The sequence below is a fragment of the Sardina pilchardus genome, chromosome 2 (assembly GCF_963854185.1).
Source record: "Sardina pilchardus chromosome 2, fSarPil1.1, whole genome shotgun sequence".
NCBI classification, from domain to species: domain Eukaryota; kingdom Metazoa; phylum Chordata; class Actinopteri; order Clupeiformes; family Clupeidae; genus Sardina; species Sardina pilchardus.
In genome coordinates, this window is record NC_084995.1 from 29,335,054 (window position 1) to 29,351,450 (window position 16,397).

General features: G+C 49.5%; 1 protein-coding gene across 1 annotated transcript in view; it reads left to right on the plus strand.

Annotated features, from left to right (window-relative positions):
* The window catches only part of stag1a (STAG1 cohesin complex component a), a 44,165-nt gene that overhangs the window by 26,275 nt on the left and 1,493 nt on the right, over positions 1–16,397 (plus strand). Inside the window, exons 2-33 of the mRNA XM_062525501.1 lie at positions 1,389–1,670; positions 2,182–2,299; positions 3,333–3,482; positions 4,092–4,188; positions 4,304–4,380; positions 4,526–4,730; positions 5,033–5,184; positions 5,323–5,396; positions 5,488–5,611; positions 5,742–5,840; positions 5,943–6,022; positions 6,552–6,659; positions 7,160–7,274; positions 7,605–7,722; positions 8,421–8,524; positions 8,904–8,996; positions 9,333–9,422; positions 9,581–9,784; positions 10,473–10,543; positions 10,778–10,865; positions 11,193–11,273; positions 11,618–11,710; positions 12,045–12,219; positions 12,617–12,756; positions 12,912–13,013; positions 13,484–13,632; positions 13,982–14,110; positions 14,382–14,587; positions 14,857–15,028; positions 15,473–15,586; positions 15,912–16,026; positions 16,206–16,286. Of these exons, the coding sequence (XP_062381485.1) occupies positions 1,642–1,670; positions 2,182–2,299; positions 3,333–3,482; positions 4,092–4,188; positions 4,304–4,380; positions 4,526–4,730; positions 5,033–5,184; positions 5,323–5,396; positions 5,488–5,611; positions 5,742–5,840; positions 5,943–6,022; positions 6,552–6,659; positions 7,160–7,274; positions 7,605–7,722; positions 8,421–8,524; positions 8,904–8,996; positions 9,333–9,422; positions 9,581–9,784; positions 10,473–10,543; positions 10,778–10,865; positions 11,193–11,273; positions 11,618–11,710; positions 12,045–12,219; positions 12,617–12,756; positions 12,912–13,013; positions 13,484–13,632; positions 13,982–14,110; positions 14,382–14,587; positions 14,857–15,028; positions 15,473–15,586; positions 15,912–16,026; positions 16,206–16,286 (3,753 nt within the window). The 5' untranslated portion in view covers positions 1,389–1,641. The remainder of the gene's footprint in view (positions 1–1,388; positions 1,671–2,181; positions 2,300–3,332; positions 3,483–4,091; positions 4,189–4,303; positions 4,381–4,525; positions 4,731–5,032; positions 5,185–5,322; positions 5,397–5,487; positions 5,612–5,741; positions 5,841–5,942; positions 6,023–6,551; positions 6,660–7,159; positions 7,275–7,604; positions 7,723–8,420; positions 8,525–8,903; positions 8,997–9,332; positions 9,423–9,580; positions 9,785–10,472; positions 10,544–10,777; positions 10,866–11,192; positions 11,274–11,617; positions 11,711–12,044; positions 12,220–12,616; positions 12,757–12,911; positions 13,014–13,483; positions 13,633–13,981; positions 14,111–14,381; positions 14,588–14,856; positions 15,029–15,472; positions 15,587–15,911; positions 16,027–16,205; positions 16,287–16,397) is intronic.

Consider the following 16,397-nt stretch of genomic DNA (forward strand, 5'->3'; position numbering starts at 1 on the left):
GTGTTAGTCAGTCTGAGTCATCCCTTCCAGTTCCCAAGTCCCCTCATTCAGCTCTGGCTTTCACAATGAACAATCTGTCTGTCGGTCTATCCGTGTGTGTGTATGTGTGTGTTTGTGTGTGTGTGTGTGTGTGTGTGTGTGAGAGTGAGAGTGTTTATTATTGTTGTGCGTGTTTTGCTCTGCCGCTGTCTAGTGGAAGCACTCACAGGGGAGCTGTGAAGGCAGCCAGGGACTGGCACATGCACTCTCTCTGCCTCTCTCGTCCTGCGACTCTCAGTGAGGCTCACATTTGAGTGAAAACTTTCTTAGCCTGCCCCCTACTGTTGTCCAGGCACACTTCTGCTGGCAGCCGGGCTGCGCCAACACTTTCATCTGTGGTCAGCGGTCAAAAGGTGCTCGCTGGTGTTGGAAGTAGTGCGTAAAACCAAATGACTAATAAAAGCAGATTTTAAAAGGGGCTCATGTGTCCTCTTGGGGCTGTTTTTAAATGATGCTGCTCCATATTCACTGGGGGTGGAATACTTCATGGTTCATACTGCCCCTTGTGGTGAAGCAGAGCAGTGCACTTGAATAAGCTCCCAGCACTAGAAACATGAGTACATCAGTTCAATTAGCAGACCTCCACTTGTTCTGTTGGTTTTACATATACTTTGGTTGATTAATGTCTGAAAATAATTGTCACTCTTGTTGTAAACTTTGTATTTAATTCACTGGCAGCATGTTTTATTCAATAGCAGACTTTGTCGAGCAGAGCTTATCTTAATATTTAATTTTGATTTTACATTTGTTGTGAAAATATAGGCCTGCCTGTAATTGTATGCCCCACACATCCAGGTCTATTTTCTGGCTTTCCTTGTAGTTCTCTCTCCTGCAGCGTGTGACAACTCTCCCTGTGATGTGCTGTTGCAGTTCATCTAATGGCCAGTTGGTGTCAGCATCTGTCCCCTGCTCTTTTCTGCGTCTTCTGTCTCTGACTGAGTGACAGGCTCAGAATCTGTTTCTGATGACAAAGCATCGCTGTCCAATTCGGTCTATTTGGGATGATGCAATTGTTCAGTTCTGGGCTGTTCATTTTGCGCCGTTTGGTTTGTTAAATCTGTGGCTCAGTAGATTGTGTAGATGAAGTGCCACATGTTGCATATTAATGTGTGTCAACAGAGACATCATTAGCGTATTTTTGTGAGATGACTCATAAACGAAGAACTAAACAATTACTTTTGGTCTGACAGTGCTTTTTGGAGCAGTCCTAGCCTGTTTCATATTCATTGTAGGTAACAGACAAGGCTGTTAGTCACCACTGTACACATGTCTAATTTGAGAAAGCATGGCTGACTGAGAATCTGTCTCTTATTGCGTGTGTGTGTGTGTCTTTTTTACTCCTCTCTCAGTGTATGGGGCGAGCCTGTGTTGAAGGGGAAGGCGGCTGTGTAGCGTCGGTGTAGCCCTCAGCGCTGCGAGGCGGGAGAGACACGTCACCTCCGCGGGGGGCTCGTCTGGACTAACGGAGGCCCCTCCACCACCACCGCCAGCCGCCGCCGCTGCCCCCGGCGCGCCGCTCCCGCTCCCGCCCCCGCTCCCGCACCCCCCGGCGAGAGAGGCCTTCTCCGAGCGCAGACGCCACTCTGCCCCACCCCTGCCATCATGATCACCTCCGAGCTCCCCGTCCTCCAGTGAGTCTCCCCGACCTGTTCCCTGGAAAGGGCACTGACCGCTCATTAGCCTGCTCTAATTGACCCGTGCACAGATGGACCTGAATAATCCTCGACCTTTGTGATTTGTTGTCTGTTTGTTGTTCTTGTCATGGCATTGTAAATTATTCCAGCACACGTAATAAATGCCACATACTAAATACTCTGCTTTTTCCATATACCACGTCAGTGCATTGTGACTGTAGGTGTGTATTGCTACATGTTATCCAACAAATTATCCAACACAGTCAGATGTGTGTTATGTTAATACAGGCGTCAACACTGTGCCAGAATTCAGGCGTGGATGGGTTTTTTTAAGATTTGTAAATATTAACTATATACTTAAATATACTGTAAGCATACTTCCTGACAACTTCAAAAATATAAATACAACCATAGCCCCTTTCCTTGCTGTAAGCCCTGTACATACTGGATGCCCTGTACATACTGGATGTATCTGTGTATGAACTTGGATGTCACCTGTGCTTTGCAGGGACTCCTCTAACGAGTCGGGCCAGGCGGAGACCGTGAGTCTGAGCATGAGTGTGAGCGAGGTGGACGACACTGAGGTCAAGGGCAAGAAGAAGAGGGGCCGGCCGGGCAGGCCTCCGGTACGTCCGGCACTCACAGGGGTTTCCCCACAGGGGCAGGGCAGGTGGGCTGGCACCTGTAAGAGCAGGTGTAGAGCTCAAAGGACTACTAGTGATAAGGGTCTGTTTTGCATTAGAAAGAAGTAATGACTTCAAAAATGTATAGCCTTGTAAAACATTGTTTTAATGTTACTAATCTGTCACTAGAAGTCACATAATCATACTGTGTATTAGGAGTCTATAGACTCTTTAGTTTGATCCATGCTATATATCAGTAACATTAGCGCTGTGCGGGTCTGGCTGAATCTTTCAATGCAAACATGCCTTACTGTATGTTTTCGTAGAAAAAACAAAATGTCCTCCGCGTTCCTGAGAATCACTGTCTGGTGCGTCAACGGGAAAGGACAAACTGTAGTAAAGAATCAATGTTCACCGGCGCAACTCAGATGTGAAGTTTTAGATATTTATTAAAGTGCCAACATAGTGGACTAATTTTTCGACGTTTGCCACGTCTTCATCATCATGCCTTATGTTTAGCCAGATCTGCACAGCGATGATTTGATTGAGCACACCCACTGATTTGACAATAGCAGACAAGGAAGCCAGGGAATTTTCTTCCTACAGATACAGGTCTTGTTATAACCTCTCTGTACACTTTAAGAGTTTACAATCCTTCACTTTGTCCCCCATCACACTACCACAGAAGTGTAATTACATTTTGAACATTTTTATAGAATAGCGACATGGCACTTTGCCCGGTTAGCATCACTGTAAGCCCATTCAAATGAATTTCGCTCTCAATCAAAAGTTTGAATGTTGTTAACTACCGTAAATAGACCCTAGGTTATTTTTACTCTGGAGTTACACTTTAAGGATTCATTAATAAACCATCTATTGAGTAAGAATAAGAAATGATTGAGTAAAGACCTAAAAATGTGTAATGGTGGTTAATACAGACATTATGGAGCATTAAGTACTACTTAAGTATTGCGCAAACATGTGTTCCCTACATTGGACATTAATAAAGGAGGTCTTCTCCCATCCCTTTCCGCAGGCCAATAAGAAACCTCGGAAGTCGCCCACAGACAAAGGTCAGATGGGGCCGCCGCGCGGCAGGAAGGCCAATGGGATGGCCCAGCACAACGGAGACGGGGACCCCGTCACGCTGTTCGAGGTGGTCAAGATGGGCAAGAGTGCCATGCAGGTACAGCCCAGGGCTTTCGGGAGTGTTTATCAAATGCATTTCCAGGAATGTTACAGAAATTCACATTACAATAGAGTGGCTTTGCCATCGTGCCACTCCTTCAAGCTTTATTTTAGCTTTATCTATATCCATTATTTAACCAAAGTATCGATTGACACGGAAAACATGAAACTATATCAGATACGCAGTATCAGCTACACCGTGAGAGTGTAATCCGCCTCTCTTTAATGAGCGTCCCGTCCCCTAAGACGGCGTAATGCCATAGAGGTGTGTGAGGCGGCGCGCCGTACAGCGCTGAGCCTGCCAGCATGAGCAGCAGTGGGGTGCATGACCTCTAGCTGCAGGCAGCAGTGGGGTGCATGACCTCTAGCTGCAGCAGGCAGCAGTGGGGTGCATGACCTCTAGCTGCAGGGGAGCAGCGGGCAGCAGTGGGGTGCATGACCTCTAGCTGCAGGCAGCAGTGGGGTGCATGACCTCTAGCTGCAGGCAGCAGTGGGGTGCATGACCTCTAGCTGCAGGGGAGCCGCGGGCAGCAGCGCGCTCTGTCAGCATTAGTGCAGCTCTCTGTCATGTATCAATATGCTGTCTGTCCTCTGTGTGCTCTTGCAGTCCGTCGTCGACGACTGGATTGAATCCTACAAGCAAGACAGAGATCTCGCTCTCCTAGACCTGATCAATTTCTTCATACAGTGTTCGGGATGTAAAGGTATTATCGTCCTCCATACCCATCTTCCAGTATCATATACAAGTTCAAATGTTATATGTTGTTGAAAGTATTTTGGATTTTTTCCTTGTCATTTTAACCCTCTGTGTCCTATTAGGAACTGTACGGATTGAGATGTTCCGTAACATGCAGAATGCTGAGATCATCCGCAAAATGACAGAAGAATTTGATGAGGTACAGTGTATTAGAGGAGCTATTTCCCTGCTGGAATCACCCATATGACTTTGCCACCCAGTCAGTCAGTCAGTCATTCTGTCAAATGTTCCAATTAAAACACCTGAGCCTGTCTGCCATTAATTCTGTAAATAACCCCTTGCAGGACAGTGGCGACTACCCGCTCACAATGCCCGGTCCTCTGTGGAAGAAGTTCCGCTACAACTTCTGCGAGTTCATCGGGGTCCTGATCCGGCAGTGCCAGTACAGCATCATCTACGATGAGTACATGATGGACACGGTCATCTCGCTGCTCACCGGCCTGTCGGACTCCCAGGTCCGAGCCTTCAGGCACACCAGCACGTTGGCAGGTGAGTCACCTGTGGAAGAGGGTAATGGGCTTTTAATGGACATTCGCACCAGACCCTTGTGGGAGTTAAAACATGACCTGTGATTCTGGCAGTCCGAGACAGTGCTCGTAGTCAGCCAGCACGATTCAGTAAAGTGATAAATTGGCCGAAGATACTTTCCCATAAAATGTGAACCGGACCACTGGGAGTGGCCGTCGGTCAGACCTGAGCTGAGCGCGTGTGTGGCGCGTGCGTGTCCTGCCTGTGGCTGAGCTCTCCTGTGCTCTGTGGGCCGTGTGTGTGTGTCTCGTCCCCCCCTGCAGCCATGAAGCTGATGACGGCGCTGGTGAACGTGGCGCTGAACCTCAGCATCCACCAGGACAACACGCAGAGGCAGTACGAGGCCGAGCGCAACAAGATGGTGGGCAAGCGCGCCAACGAGAAGCTGGAGCTGCTGCTTCAGAAGAGGAAGGAGGTACAGCAAAGGGGCGGGGGAGCCCGGAACATTCTCTCCTCTCTCTCTCTGCAGCCCCGAGGGCTGTGTTTTAGAGCAGACAGGCCTCTCTGTAGCTAACACTATGCCATTGTGTTGTTGTTTTTTTAACCCCCACAGCTTCAGGAAAACCAGGACGAAATCGAGAACATGATGAACTCCATCTTCAAGGGCATTTTTGTTCATCGCTATAGGTATGTTGGGAGGCTACTGATGGCATTTTGGCTTTGGTTGAATAGACAACAAAAAAAAAGCAAGAACTGTATGTTGGGAACTGTTTTGCAGGGATGCGATCGCTGAAATCCGAGCCATTTGTATTGAGGAGATTGGCGTTTGGATGAAGATGTACAGTGACGCCTTCCTTAATGACAGCTACCTGAAATACGTGGGATGGACATTACATGATCGGGTACGCTAAAGAGACACAGCCCTTTATTGTTATATTTTTCAAATATATCAATCACAATTAGGCATGCCTCTCTCAAAAACGCTTGCTGGCAGCTTCTGTCTAAGGGGTCATGGCTATGCTTTTTTGGTAGCAAGGAGAAGTGCGGTTGAAATGTTTGAAGGCCCTTCAGAACCTGTACACGAATCGGGAACTCTTTCCTAAACTGGAACTCTTCACTAACAGGTTCAAGGTACAGTACAGTCCAAAGACACCACACAATCGCATTTTGAACGTTCACTGTCATTTCATTGAGTCCTTGTGTCCGTTGTCACAACTGCAACCTTTTCCACAGGACCGTATCGTGTCCATGACCCTGGATAAAGAGTACGATGTGGCAGTGGAGGCCATTCGATTGGTGACTCTGATCCTACAGTAAGTATCGTCCTCTCTAGACTGTAGTGGCCATCTCTTTGACTGTGTTGTGTGTTCACGCTGCCACAGTTCAGTCCAGACAGTTTACTGTGTTGCCACATTGAGACTGTGTACTGTATGTGTGTGAGATTATTTGTGGAGGAGCTTAGGACACTGAAGGACAGTAAATGTGAATGACCCTGTAGGGGTGTTGCTTACTGTATATTGTCTGGAGTGGAGGTGCTTGTCCTGCATGACCCTGTGCATTGAGCCCAGTGTCCACGTGATAGATAGTCTTTGTTGTCCTATAAAGGATATACTTCTTCACACACGTCATTCCATTCCATAAACGATAGCAGCATTTGATGTTAACATGACTGTGATGTGATGACAGTGATGTTAACATGACTGTGATGTGATGACAGTGATGTTGACATGACTGTGATGTGATGACAGTGATGTTACAGTAACATGACTGTGATGTGATGCCAGTGATGTTAACATGACTGTGACTGTGGAGAAGTGTGACCGTGTGGCCGTGTCTCCTCAGGGGGAGCGAGGACGCCCTGTCCAACGAGGACTGTGAGAATGTTTACCACCTGGTCTACTCGGCCCACCGGCCCGTGGCTGTGGCTGCCGGGGAGTTCCTCCACCGCAAGTGAGTGAGACTGCCATTGGCCCTCCCTGGTCCTCACCGTACACCCCACAGCCCACAGCCTCTCTCTCCTCTCCATGAGCCAGATGAGGTTTTTTATTACCTTGTGTTTCGGCTACTGATGTTATCACACTGTGACAGTGAAATTAGAGATGAACAATGACGATTTAGAAAACAATGCCCCAAATGATCAGTGCCTTGAACAAAAGCTGGCAGTGATTTGAAATTCATTTAATTAACTGGTAATTAATATCAGTTGTCAAGTGCTGACACAAGGATGCACTACCCTTGTTGCTCACTTGGTGGCAGTATTGTACCGTGCAGTATTCGGTCCGCTTCCCCTCTGCTGTTCCTTTATTAATAAATCAGCAACCGTCGTGTTTGTCTCTTTGGCCTCTTTGGGGTGAGCGTTGTGTGACACATCTCACGCCTGATCCGATCCCTGTCCGTGTGTGCGCGTGTGTGTGTGCGCGCGTGTGTGTGTGTGTTTGTGCACTCCCCAGGCTCTTTAGCAGGCACGACCCACAGGCGGAGGAGGCCCTGGCCAAGCGGCGTGGACGCAGCAGCCCCAACGGGAACCTCATCAGGATGCTGGTGCTCTTCTTCCTGGAGAGCGAGGTACGCAAGTCTTGACCCTAGAGGTCAGCGAACGCCTCTGGCAAACAGTGCACATGTCCACGGAGAACAGGCAGAGACGGCTATTCAGGCTGCCTTTTAAATATTAATAATGTTAATAATGACTAATGCCAGGCATAAGTAGCACTTTCAGATTTTGTTTTGTAATTTATCATGATAAAATGACTGAAACTAAAATCTGAATGAAAATGTGTGTGTGTGTGTGTGTGTGTGTGTGTGTGTGTGTGTGTGTGTGTGTGTGTGTGTGTGTGTGTGTGTGTGTGTGTGTGTGTGTATGTGTGTGTGTTCACGTCCCTGTGCTGTGCTCCTCAGCTGCACGAGCACGCGGCCTACCTGGTGGACAGCCTGTGGGAGAGCTCTCAGGAGCTGCTGAAGGACTGGGAGTGCATGACTGAACTGCTGCTGGAGGAGCCTGTGCAGGGAGAGGAGGGTAAGCAGTGCTCACTGCACTCAGTCACTGTGCACACCACACTTATTGCCATCACTGGACACACCACACTCACGGCCATCACTGTACACACCACACTTACTGCACACACCCCACTCAACTGTACACACCACACTCACAGCCATCACTGTACACACCACACTCATCACACTGATCACACTCACCACACTCACCTCCGTCACCCCCACACTCACCACACTCACTACACTCACCACACTCACCACACTCACCTTCATCACCACCACACTCACCACACTCATTACACTCACCACACTCACCTCCGTCACCCCCACACTCACCACACTCACTACACTCACCACACTCACCACACTCACCTCCGTCATCCCCACACTCATCACACTCATCACACTCACCACACTCACCGCCACACCCACCACACTCACTGCACCACACGTTCACTGCTCTCATTATACTCACCGCCATACTCACCACACTCACTCACTGCACTCACTGTATGGATTTCATCTGATAGAACTCGCCTGCTCTGAAGATCCCGCAGTTTATTTTTCTGGTGGAAAACCACAGTGACTGAAGTTGATTGATGTTGCTTGTTAGCAATGGCAGAGACTGAATATTAATACTTAGTTGTGTATTCTGACAATTGTTCCCCTCTCCCCTCCCCTCCCCTCCCCCTCTCCCCTCCCCTCCCCCTCTCTCAGTGCTGTCTGACAGGCAGGAGAGCGCTCTGATCGAGCTGACAGTCTGCACCATCCGGCAGGCGGCGGAGGCCCACCCGCCCGTGGGGAGAGGCACGGGGAAGAGGGTAAGGGCTCCTGTCCGTCACAGCTCGTCCCCCGCCACCGGCACAGCTCACGACAGGTCGGCCAGGGTCGCGCACGCACCACTGAGCCAGCCAGGGGGCGCTGCTGCTGAGCGCTGACCTTCTGTCACGCCGTGTCCAGCGTAGGAGATGGCACATTGAGAATCAGGGAAAAGGAGGGGGGAGGGGAGGAGGGGGGGGATCTGCACTGTGTTTGCTACTGAGCGATGACCTTCTGTCATGCCTTGTCCAGGGTAGGAGATGGCACATTGAGAATCACGAGGGGCGGGGAGGTGGGGGGTGCTGTATTGTGCGTTCAGACAGCATGTTAGATGACAGCGGTGCTCCACGGCCTTGACCGAGCCGCTTGGTGTGTGTGCAGGTGCTGACGGCGAAGGAGCGGAAGACTCAGATCGACGACAAGAACAAGCTGACGGAGCACTTCATCATGGCTCTGCCCATGCTGCTCTCCAAGGTGGGCTTCTGCGCACGCATCGCTTCAGGTTTGCGTGTAACAGGCGGGCTACACCGAGTGCGCAAGTGAAGCAGTGCACTGATTACGGGTCTCATTTCCTCAAACATGTGCAGCGCTCTCATGTCCGGTGTAGCCAGATCCATTGTCCATAGTGGAATTTCAGCACCTGCTCCATGGACTGAACGCTTCAGTTCCGTACCTGGTGTAACCAGACTGTAAGACACAAACACATTGACCGTACCTGGTGTAACCAGACTGTAAGACACAAACACATTGACCTTTATGGCTGTGAGACACCCGTGCCTTAATCTTTTTGTCCTGTTTGTTTTTCCTCAGTACCAAACTGACTCGGAGAAGGTAGCCAACCTCCTGCAGATCCCACAGTTCTTTGACCTGGACGTGTACAGTGCTGGGCGCATGGAGAAGGTGTGGCTCTGGCTTACTGTTACACAACTACTCATGAAGATGTTATCCAGAGCTAGCAATACTGTACAAGGAAAGACGTGTAGTTAGATGGATCAACCACTGACATTTTCTGTGCATATCTTTGCTCTGTGTGCGTGTGCATGTGTGTGTGTGTGTAGCACCTGGACGCCCTGCTGAAGCAGACGAAGTTTGTGGTGGAGAAGCACACGGAGACAGACGTGCTGGAGGCCTGCAGTAAGACCTACAGCATCCTGTGCAGCGAGGAGTACACCATCATGAACCGCGTGGACATCGCACGCAGCCAGCTCATCGACGAGATGGCCGACCGCTTCAGCCACTCCGTGGAGGACCTGCTGCAAGAGGTGTGTGTGTGTGTGTGTGTGTGTGTGTGTGTGTGTGTGTGAAGGGTGCTGTATACACTATAGCTGTGTCACCATGCCATTATTCTTCATTAATAAACTATACATTAGAATTGTCTGCTGTTTGAAGAAGTCCGCGTTTTTTGAAAAAAAAAAAAAAAACTCAGGGTGAAAACTCTGCTTAGCATGCAGTCCTTTGGTGAATTGCTTTTTTTTTGTCCAGACGGCATCCCCAGGCACAAACAGATTTCATTAAGTATGACACCAGCATACTACAGCACCCTTTTAAGAAACAACTTTCATCCTTTTAAGGCCAAACCCCGTGCTCTCTCTTTGCGCTCTAATGCAATAGCATGCAGTATTGATCCTCCCAAATGCCAGCCTCTATTAACGTCAGGCATGAAAGTGTCTGTGGGCAGGGCTGCTGTGTTTGTGCGGAGACGTGACGCCGCGATCCGGCATCAAAGGCAGCAGTTGATGAATAAAAGAACGGGCGCACTTGAGCATGTGGTGCAGAATGAGTCATCGAGCGTGAATCACTCACGCATCACCCTCCGCTCCTCACACATGTTATGCCCCCCCCCCCCCTCCGCCCCTCCCCATGAGCTGTTTGTTCAGCCTCCTGCGTTGGTTGTGTCGCTTTGCTTTTGTGAATGGCGAAGTTTGACCTCGAGGTCTGGGTTTGTTTTAGGGGGAGGAGGCAGATGATGACGACATCTACAATGTGCTCTCCACACTGAAGAGACTCACAGCCTTTCACAAGTAAGAAAAACTCCACACACTCACACACACACACACACACGCACACACACACGCACACACACACACACACACATATACACACACATACACACACACACACACACACACACACACACACACACACACACACACACACACACACACACACACACACACAAACCGCCTGACCAATCAAGTCCATGTGACACCAGAACAATAAAAAACAATAATCTCTCTCCCCTCCATTTGCTCCAGTGCTCATGACTTGACCAGATGGGATCTGTTTGGGAACTGCTACAGATTGCTGAAGACAGGCATCGAACAGGGCTCCATGCCAGAGCAGGTGAGGGGAGAGATGAGCCACATCCTGTGTCTTTGTTCTTCACTTCACAATAAAAGACTCGGCAGCATATCCATACGGCACAGCCTGGCACCGTCCCCATTAGGTGTGATGCAGTGTGCTGCCAAGCCGTCTCCGTAGTTACCATTAGCTATTGCCAGGGCGGAGATGGATGAGATGGCTGGAGGTCTCTGGCAGGGCTTGGCAGTGAAACGAGACCGGCGTCGTCGCCTCTCTGTCGCTATCTGTAAATACGACGCGGCTCGCCGGGGGCGTGGATCTGATGTCTCCATGATCTGATCTCTTCCTCTTCCTCTTCCTCTCCCCCAGATTGCGGTGCAGGCTCTGCAGTGCTCCCATTACTCCATCCTCTGGCAGCTCGTGAAGATCACAGATGGCTCTCCTTCCAAGGTGTGTGAGGCACGGCCGTCATAAACAAACCTGGCCGCCGGCCAGCGCACTGTATTGGTTTGTCACGACATAGAGAGAGACGGCCGCTCCCCCTCAGGAGCAAGGCCCCACTGGGCAGCTGTAGAGGTTGTAGTAGAGGACCAGCTGTCTCTAGTGAGCTGTGGAGCTGTGGAGGTGAAGGGAGGAGAGGATGGTGGTATGTGTGTGTGAAATGTTCTGACCCTTTGTTGTAATGTGTGTGTGTGTGTGTGTGTGTGTGTGTGTGTGTGTGTGTGTGTGTGTGTGTGTGTGTGTGTGTGTGTGTGTGTGTGTGTGTGTATGTGTGTGTGTGTGTGTTTGCACAGGATGACCTGGTTGCCTTGAGGAGGGTGTGCAAGTCCTTCCTGGCTGTGTGTCAGCAGTGCTTGTCTAATGTCAACACTCCAGTCCGGGAGCAGGTAAAGAACAAGCATCTTTAATATGGATTAGGCAGGATTATGTCATTGTTATCAGATGTAGGGTTAGGATTATGGAGCTGACTGTGGTTAGTGTATATAATGTTAGAGTAAGTGTGTGTGTGTCTGTACCTGAGGATGTGCGTGTGTGTGGCTGGGAGTTGGGGTGATGAAATCCCAAATCAGATCCTTGCAACGAGGTGTGCTGTTTTTGTTTTGGTGTGTGTGTGGGCGTGTGTAAATATTTGTGGTTTCAGGATGTGCTGTGATGTTTGTAAGACCTGTCTGCTGATCATTCTGTCTCTCGCCTCTCCCCCCCCGTCCCCCCCCCCCTCAGGCGTTCATGCTGCTGTGCGATCTGCTGATGATCTTCAGCCACCAGCTGACCACGGGCAGCCGCGAGGCGCTCCAGCCGCTGGTCTTCAACCCCGACAGCAACCTGCAGAACGAGCTGCTCAACTTTGTGCTGGACCACGTCTTCATCGACCAGGACGACGAGAACCAGAGCATGGGTGCGCTAGTCTGTCCTCCTCCCCCTGTGGAGCTTGTCTTAGGGCACTGCAGTAGCCACAGAACTGAAGCCTCAGGGTCCAATCTCAGATGGACTCATGGGACTAAACAACTTTGCTTTTTCTCACAGAAGTGTTTAGCAAGCAGGGTTAATTGAAATGTAGAGGTATAGAGATGTCCCAGAATAATGTAAAAAGAAGAATAATAACTACTTGCTAATAGCGTATCATAAATATATACTTTATACATTATACTGCATTATACATTGAATGATAATGACACATTGAATAATAATTAGTTAAACTGTAACATGACAAAGTTCAAGACATGTAATAAACCATACAGGTGTCTTTGTTGATGCTGTAATGTTTGTTTGATCCTGTGCTGTGTGATTTCCAGAGGGCGACGAGGAGGATGAAGCCAATAAGATTGAGGCCTTACACAAGAGGAGGAACCTGCTGGCGGCATTCAGCAAGCTCATCATCTACGACATCGTGGACATGCCCGCAGCAGCCGACATCTTCAAACACTACATGAAGGTACAGTACACAGTGCCAGCCATGGCCTCACAACATCAGAGGAAAATGTAGATGCATTGAATTGCATTGCAGATAGAAAAGCATGCAGTGGCCACAGCACTGTACTGAAGGCTCAGAATGGCAGTTGTTCAGAATGCATGTCCGCTCTTTTTCAGTATTACAATGACTACGGCGATATCATCAAGGAGACCCTGAGCAAGACCAGGCAGACGGATAAGATCCAGTGTGCAAAGACCCTCATCCTCAGCTTGCAGCAGGTCAGTGCTCTGAGCTAAGGCTCCGAAACACACGTCCGACCAGATGAACTCCACTCCCTAACCCTCAGCTCCAGTTCCCTGGCAACAAATGATACCTCCTACCCCATAATTCTCCACACGGCTCCTGTTGAAAGCTGGCTACTGTTTAGGTCAGGCCAGTCAGGGGCCAACCTGCGTGTGTGTGTGTGTGTGTGTGTGTGTGTGTGTGTGTGTGTGTGTGTGTGTGTGTGTGTGTGTGTGTGTGTGTGTGTGTGTGTGTGTGTGTGTGTGTGTGTGTGTGTGTGTGTGTGTGTGTGTGTGTGTGTGTGTGTGTGTGTGTGTGTGTGTGTGTGTGTGTGTGTGTGTGTGTGTGTGTGTGTGTGTGTGTGTGTGTGTGTGTGTGTGTGTGTGTGTGTGTGTGTGTGTGTGCTTTTCATCCACTCTATGGGGGTGCGGAGTGTTAACTAGCTCGTCTCCCCGCTGTTCCCCAGCTCTTTAATGAGCTCCTGCAGGACCAGGGGCCCAACCTGGACCGCACCTCCTCCCACGTCAGCGGCATCAAAGAGCTGGCCCGCCGCTTCGCCCTGACCTTTGGCCTGGACCAGATCAAGACCCGCGAGGCCGTGGCCACGCTGCACAAGTACGACTAGTGGAACCTCTCTTTTGAGCACGGTCCATCCGGAGTGGGGAATTAAAAATGGTTCAGTCATTATGAGATGGGTTGCATGTGGGTTGATGAGTGCTTTACTGTTGTCCACTGCATTTTACTTAACTGCTCTCTGCCTGCATATCATCAGCACTTTCAACATTAATACCTCAGCTTCTATTGTCACTATTGTCATGTCTATGTCTATTTTATGTCTGTTGCTGTCAACCATATTCATATGTGAATTGGCTGTAAAACATTCCTATTGTGTATCTTCACTATATGGCAATAAATTTAACCTTGACCTTGAGCTTGACCTTGACCTTTGGGGATGTGTTTGCAGGGATGGAATAGAGTTTGCCTTCAAGTACCAGAATCCCAAAGGGCCAGAGGGCCCCCCTACTAACCTGGCCTTCCTGGAGGTGCTGAGTGAATTCTCCTCCAAGCTGCTTCGACAAGACAAGAAGACAGTGTATGTGATTCCTGCATTATTCTGTGTGTGTGTGTGTGTGTGTGTGTGTGTGTGTGTGTGTGTGTGTGTGTGTGTGTGTGTGTGTGTGTGTGTGTGTGTGTGTTTGTGTCTGAGAGCTTACATGATCTGTCATTGATTGATTAAAACCATACAGAATCACCTCGGATTTGAACACATATGGTTGGAGGACTTGAGTGCTACTACTGGAATATTTTTGCTTTTTGAGAGAGAGGGCCTTGTGTGTGATTTTGGCCCTCCTGTCTCTCCGTAGACACGCGTACCTGGAGAAGTTCCTGACGGAGCAGATGATGGAGAGGCGGGAGGACGTGTGGCTGCCGCTCATCTCCTACCGCAACTCGCTGCTGACGGGCGGCGACGAGGACCGCATGTCCGTCACCAGCGGCAGCAGCAGCAGCAAGGCCGGCTCCATACGCAGCAAGAAGGGCCGCCCGCCGCTCCACAAGAAGCGCATCGAGGGTGAGTCCGAGTCGGGCAGGAGGAGGGGGCCCAAAGACAGAAAGACTATCTCCAGAGATCTCTATCACACTCTTATCAGATCTCTGTCTCCCCTGGCACAATATTACACTCAGTCACCGGCAACTTCAGATAGCACCCAAATGTTCAGGAAATCAATCATCCGGGATATCTTCACCGTGTAGTGTTTGATTCGGCGGCCTGCTGTGGTCATGAGCTTAGTGCTGTGCTGGTGATGACAATCTTATCTCTTATTGTGTGGGCTGTTTCAGAGGAGAGCATGGAGGGCTCGTGGCTGATGCGCAACGACACGCTACAAACACCGGGGGCGCTGCAGACGCCCCAGCTCACCTCCACCGTGCTGAGGGAGAACCCAAGGCAGGCCGCCGAGCACCTGCCCGACCAGGACTCCGAGCCCGGCTCCGAAACGGACTTCGTTCACAAGTGAGTGTCCACAGACATCTAAACAGTCCATTCGAGGGGTGATAGATGGTCATTCACTATCACACTCTCAAGGTCAGAGTAATGAGGAGTGGATGTGAACTTGTGACAGGACAAATATCACTCATGCTGGAGCTAGCTTCATTTTGTTTACATCCAGAACTTACAGTTTACATCCAGAACTTTGCTTAACTTTACCATCTCTGATTCAAGTTGCTTTGAACAGGACAGGTTTAGCCCTGCAGGCTTTACTTTGTTGACCAAAAAATCTGAAGTAAGAGTGAATAAAACATAACCCTGAACATATTTGTGTGTTTGTGTGTCTGTGTGTGTGTGTGTGTGTGTGTGTGTGTGTGTGTGTGTGTGTGTGTGTGTGTGTGTGTATTCTGTGCGTGTGTGTGTGTGTGTGTGTGTGTGTGTGTGTATTCTGTGCGTGTGTGTGTGTAGTCCTCAAATGCAGATGTCGTGGCTGGGCCAGCAGAAGTTGGAGGAGGTGAACAGGAAGGACCGCACGGCCATGAACTACATGAAGGCCCGCAGCGGAGGAGTTCGGCAGACAGTGTAAGTCACCGCCCTCCCCTGACGCCGACACAGCACCTACGAGCACGTCTGCTCTCCTGGCCACAGGACAGTGTTGATGTATAATCCTCCGATAGGCAAGCAAAGGACTGTCATGGTTTTCCACATTTAGCATGTTAAGACAAATACCCCCACCTATCTCATAATTTCTCCATAATGCACTCTCGAGCGGTCTCAATTTAATTTCTTGAAAATGCACCGACACGCTTAAGAAAGATACCGAGGGTTTGCTGCTGTTGATGAGGGCCACTTGAACCGCTAAGTGTGCTTGTTTGTGAGAAACGTGTTTTTGTGTTCTGCTCAACAGGCGCGGCCTCATGGAGGATGACGCAGAGCCCATTTTCGAGGACGTCATGATGTCATCGCGTGGGCAGCTGGAGGACATGAACGAGGAGTTTGAGGACACTATGGTCATTGACTTGGTTAGTATTGTGTTTTTAAGTACCGGTTCTCAAAGAATGCTTTTGCATCAGATAATAGATGCTTCCATCTCAAGTATCCATTTTTGCTTAGTGAATCGCGTAAACCAAAGCTGCCAACACAGATGTATTCAAGTGAGTGTGAACTTGCATAACATCAATCACTTTCGCCTCACTTTCAGCCTCCATCAAGGAACAGACGTGAGCGAGCGGAGTTGAGACCAGACTTCTTCGACTCAGCAGCTATGATTGAGGATGAATCAGTAAGTGCCTAATACGAATGGCTAATATTAAATTACAAATGACTCGCAGTTGATGCCCAGTAAGAAAAACCTTACTGTTCAAAATTCAAAATGGCCATGGCTGTCTGTCTC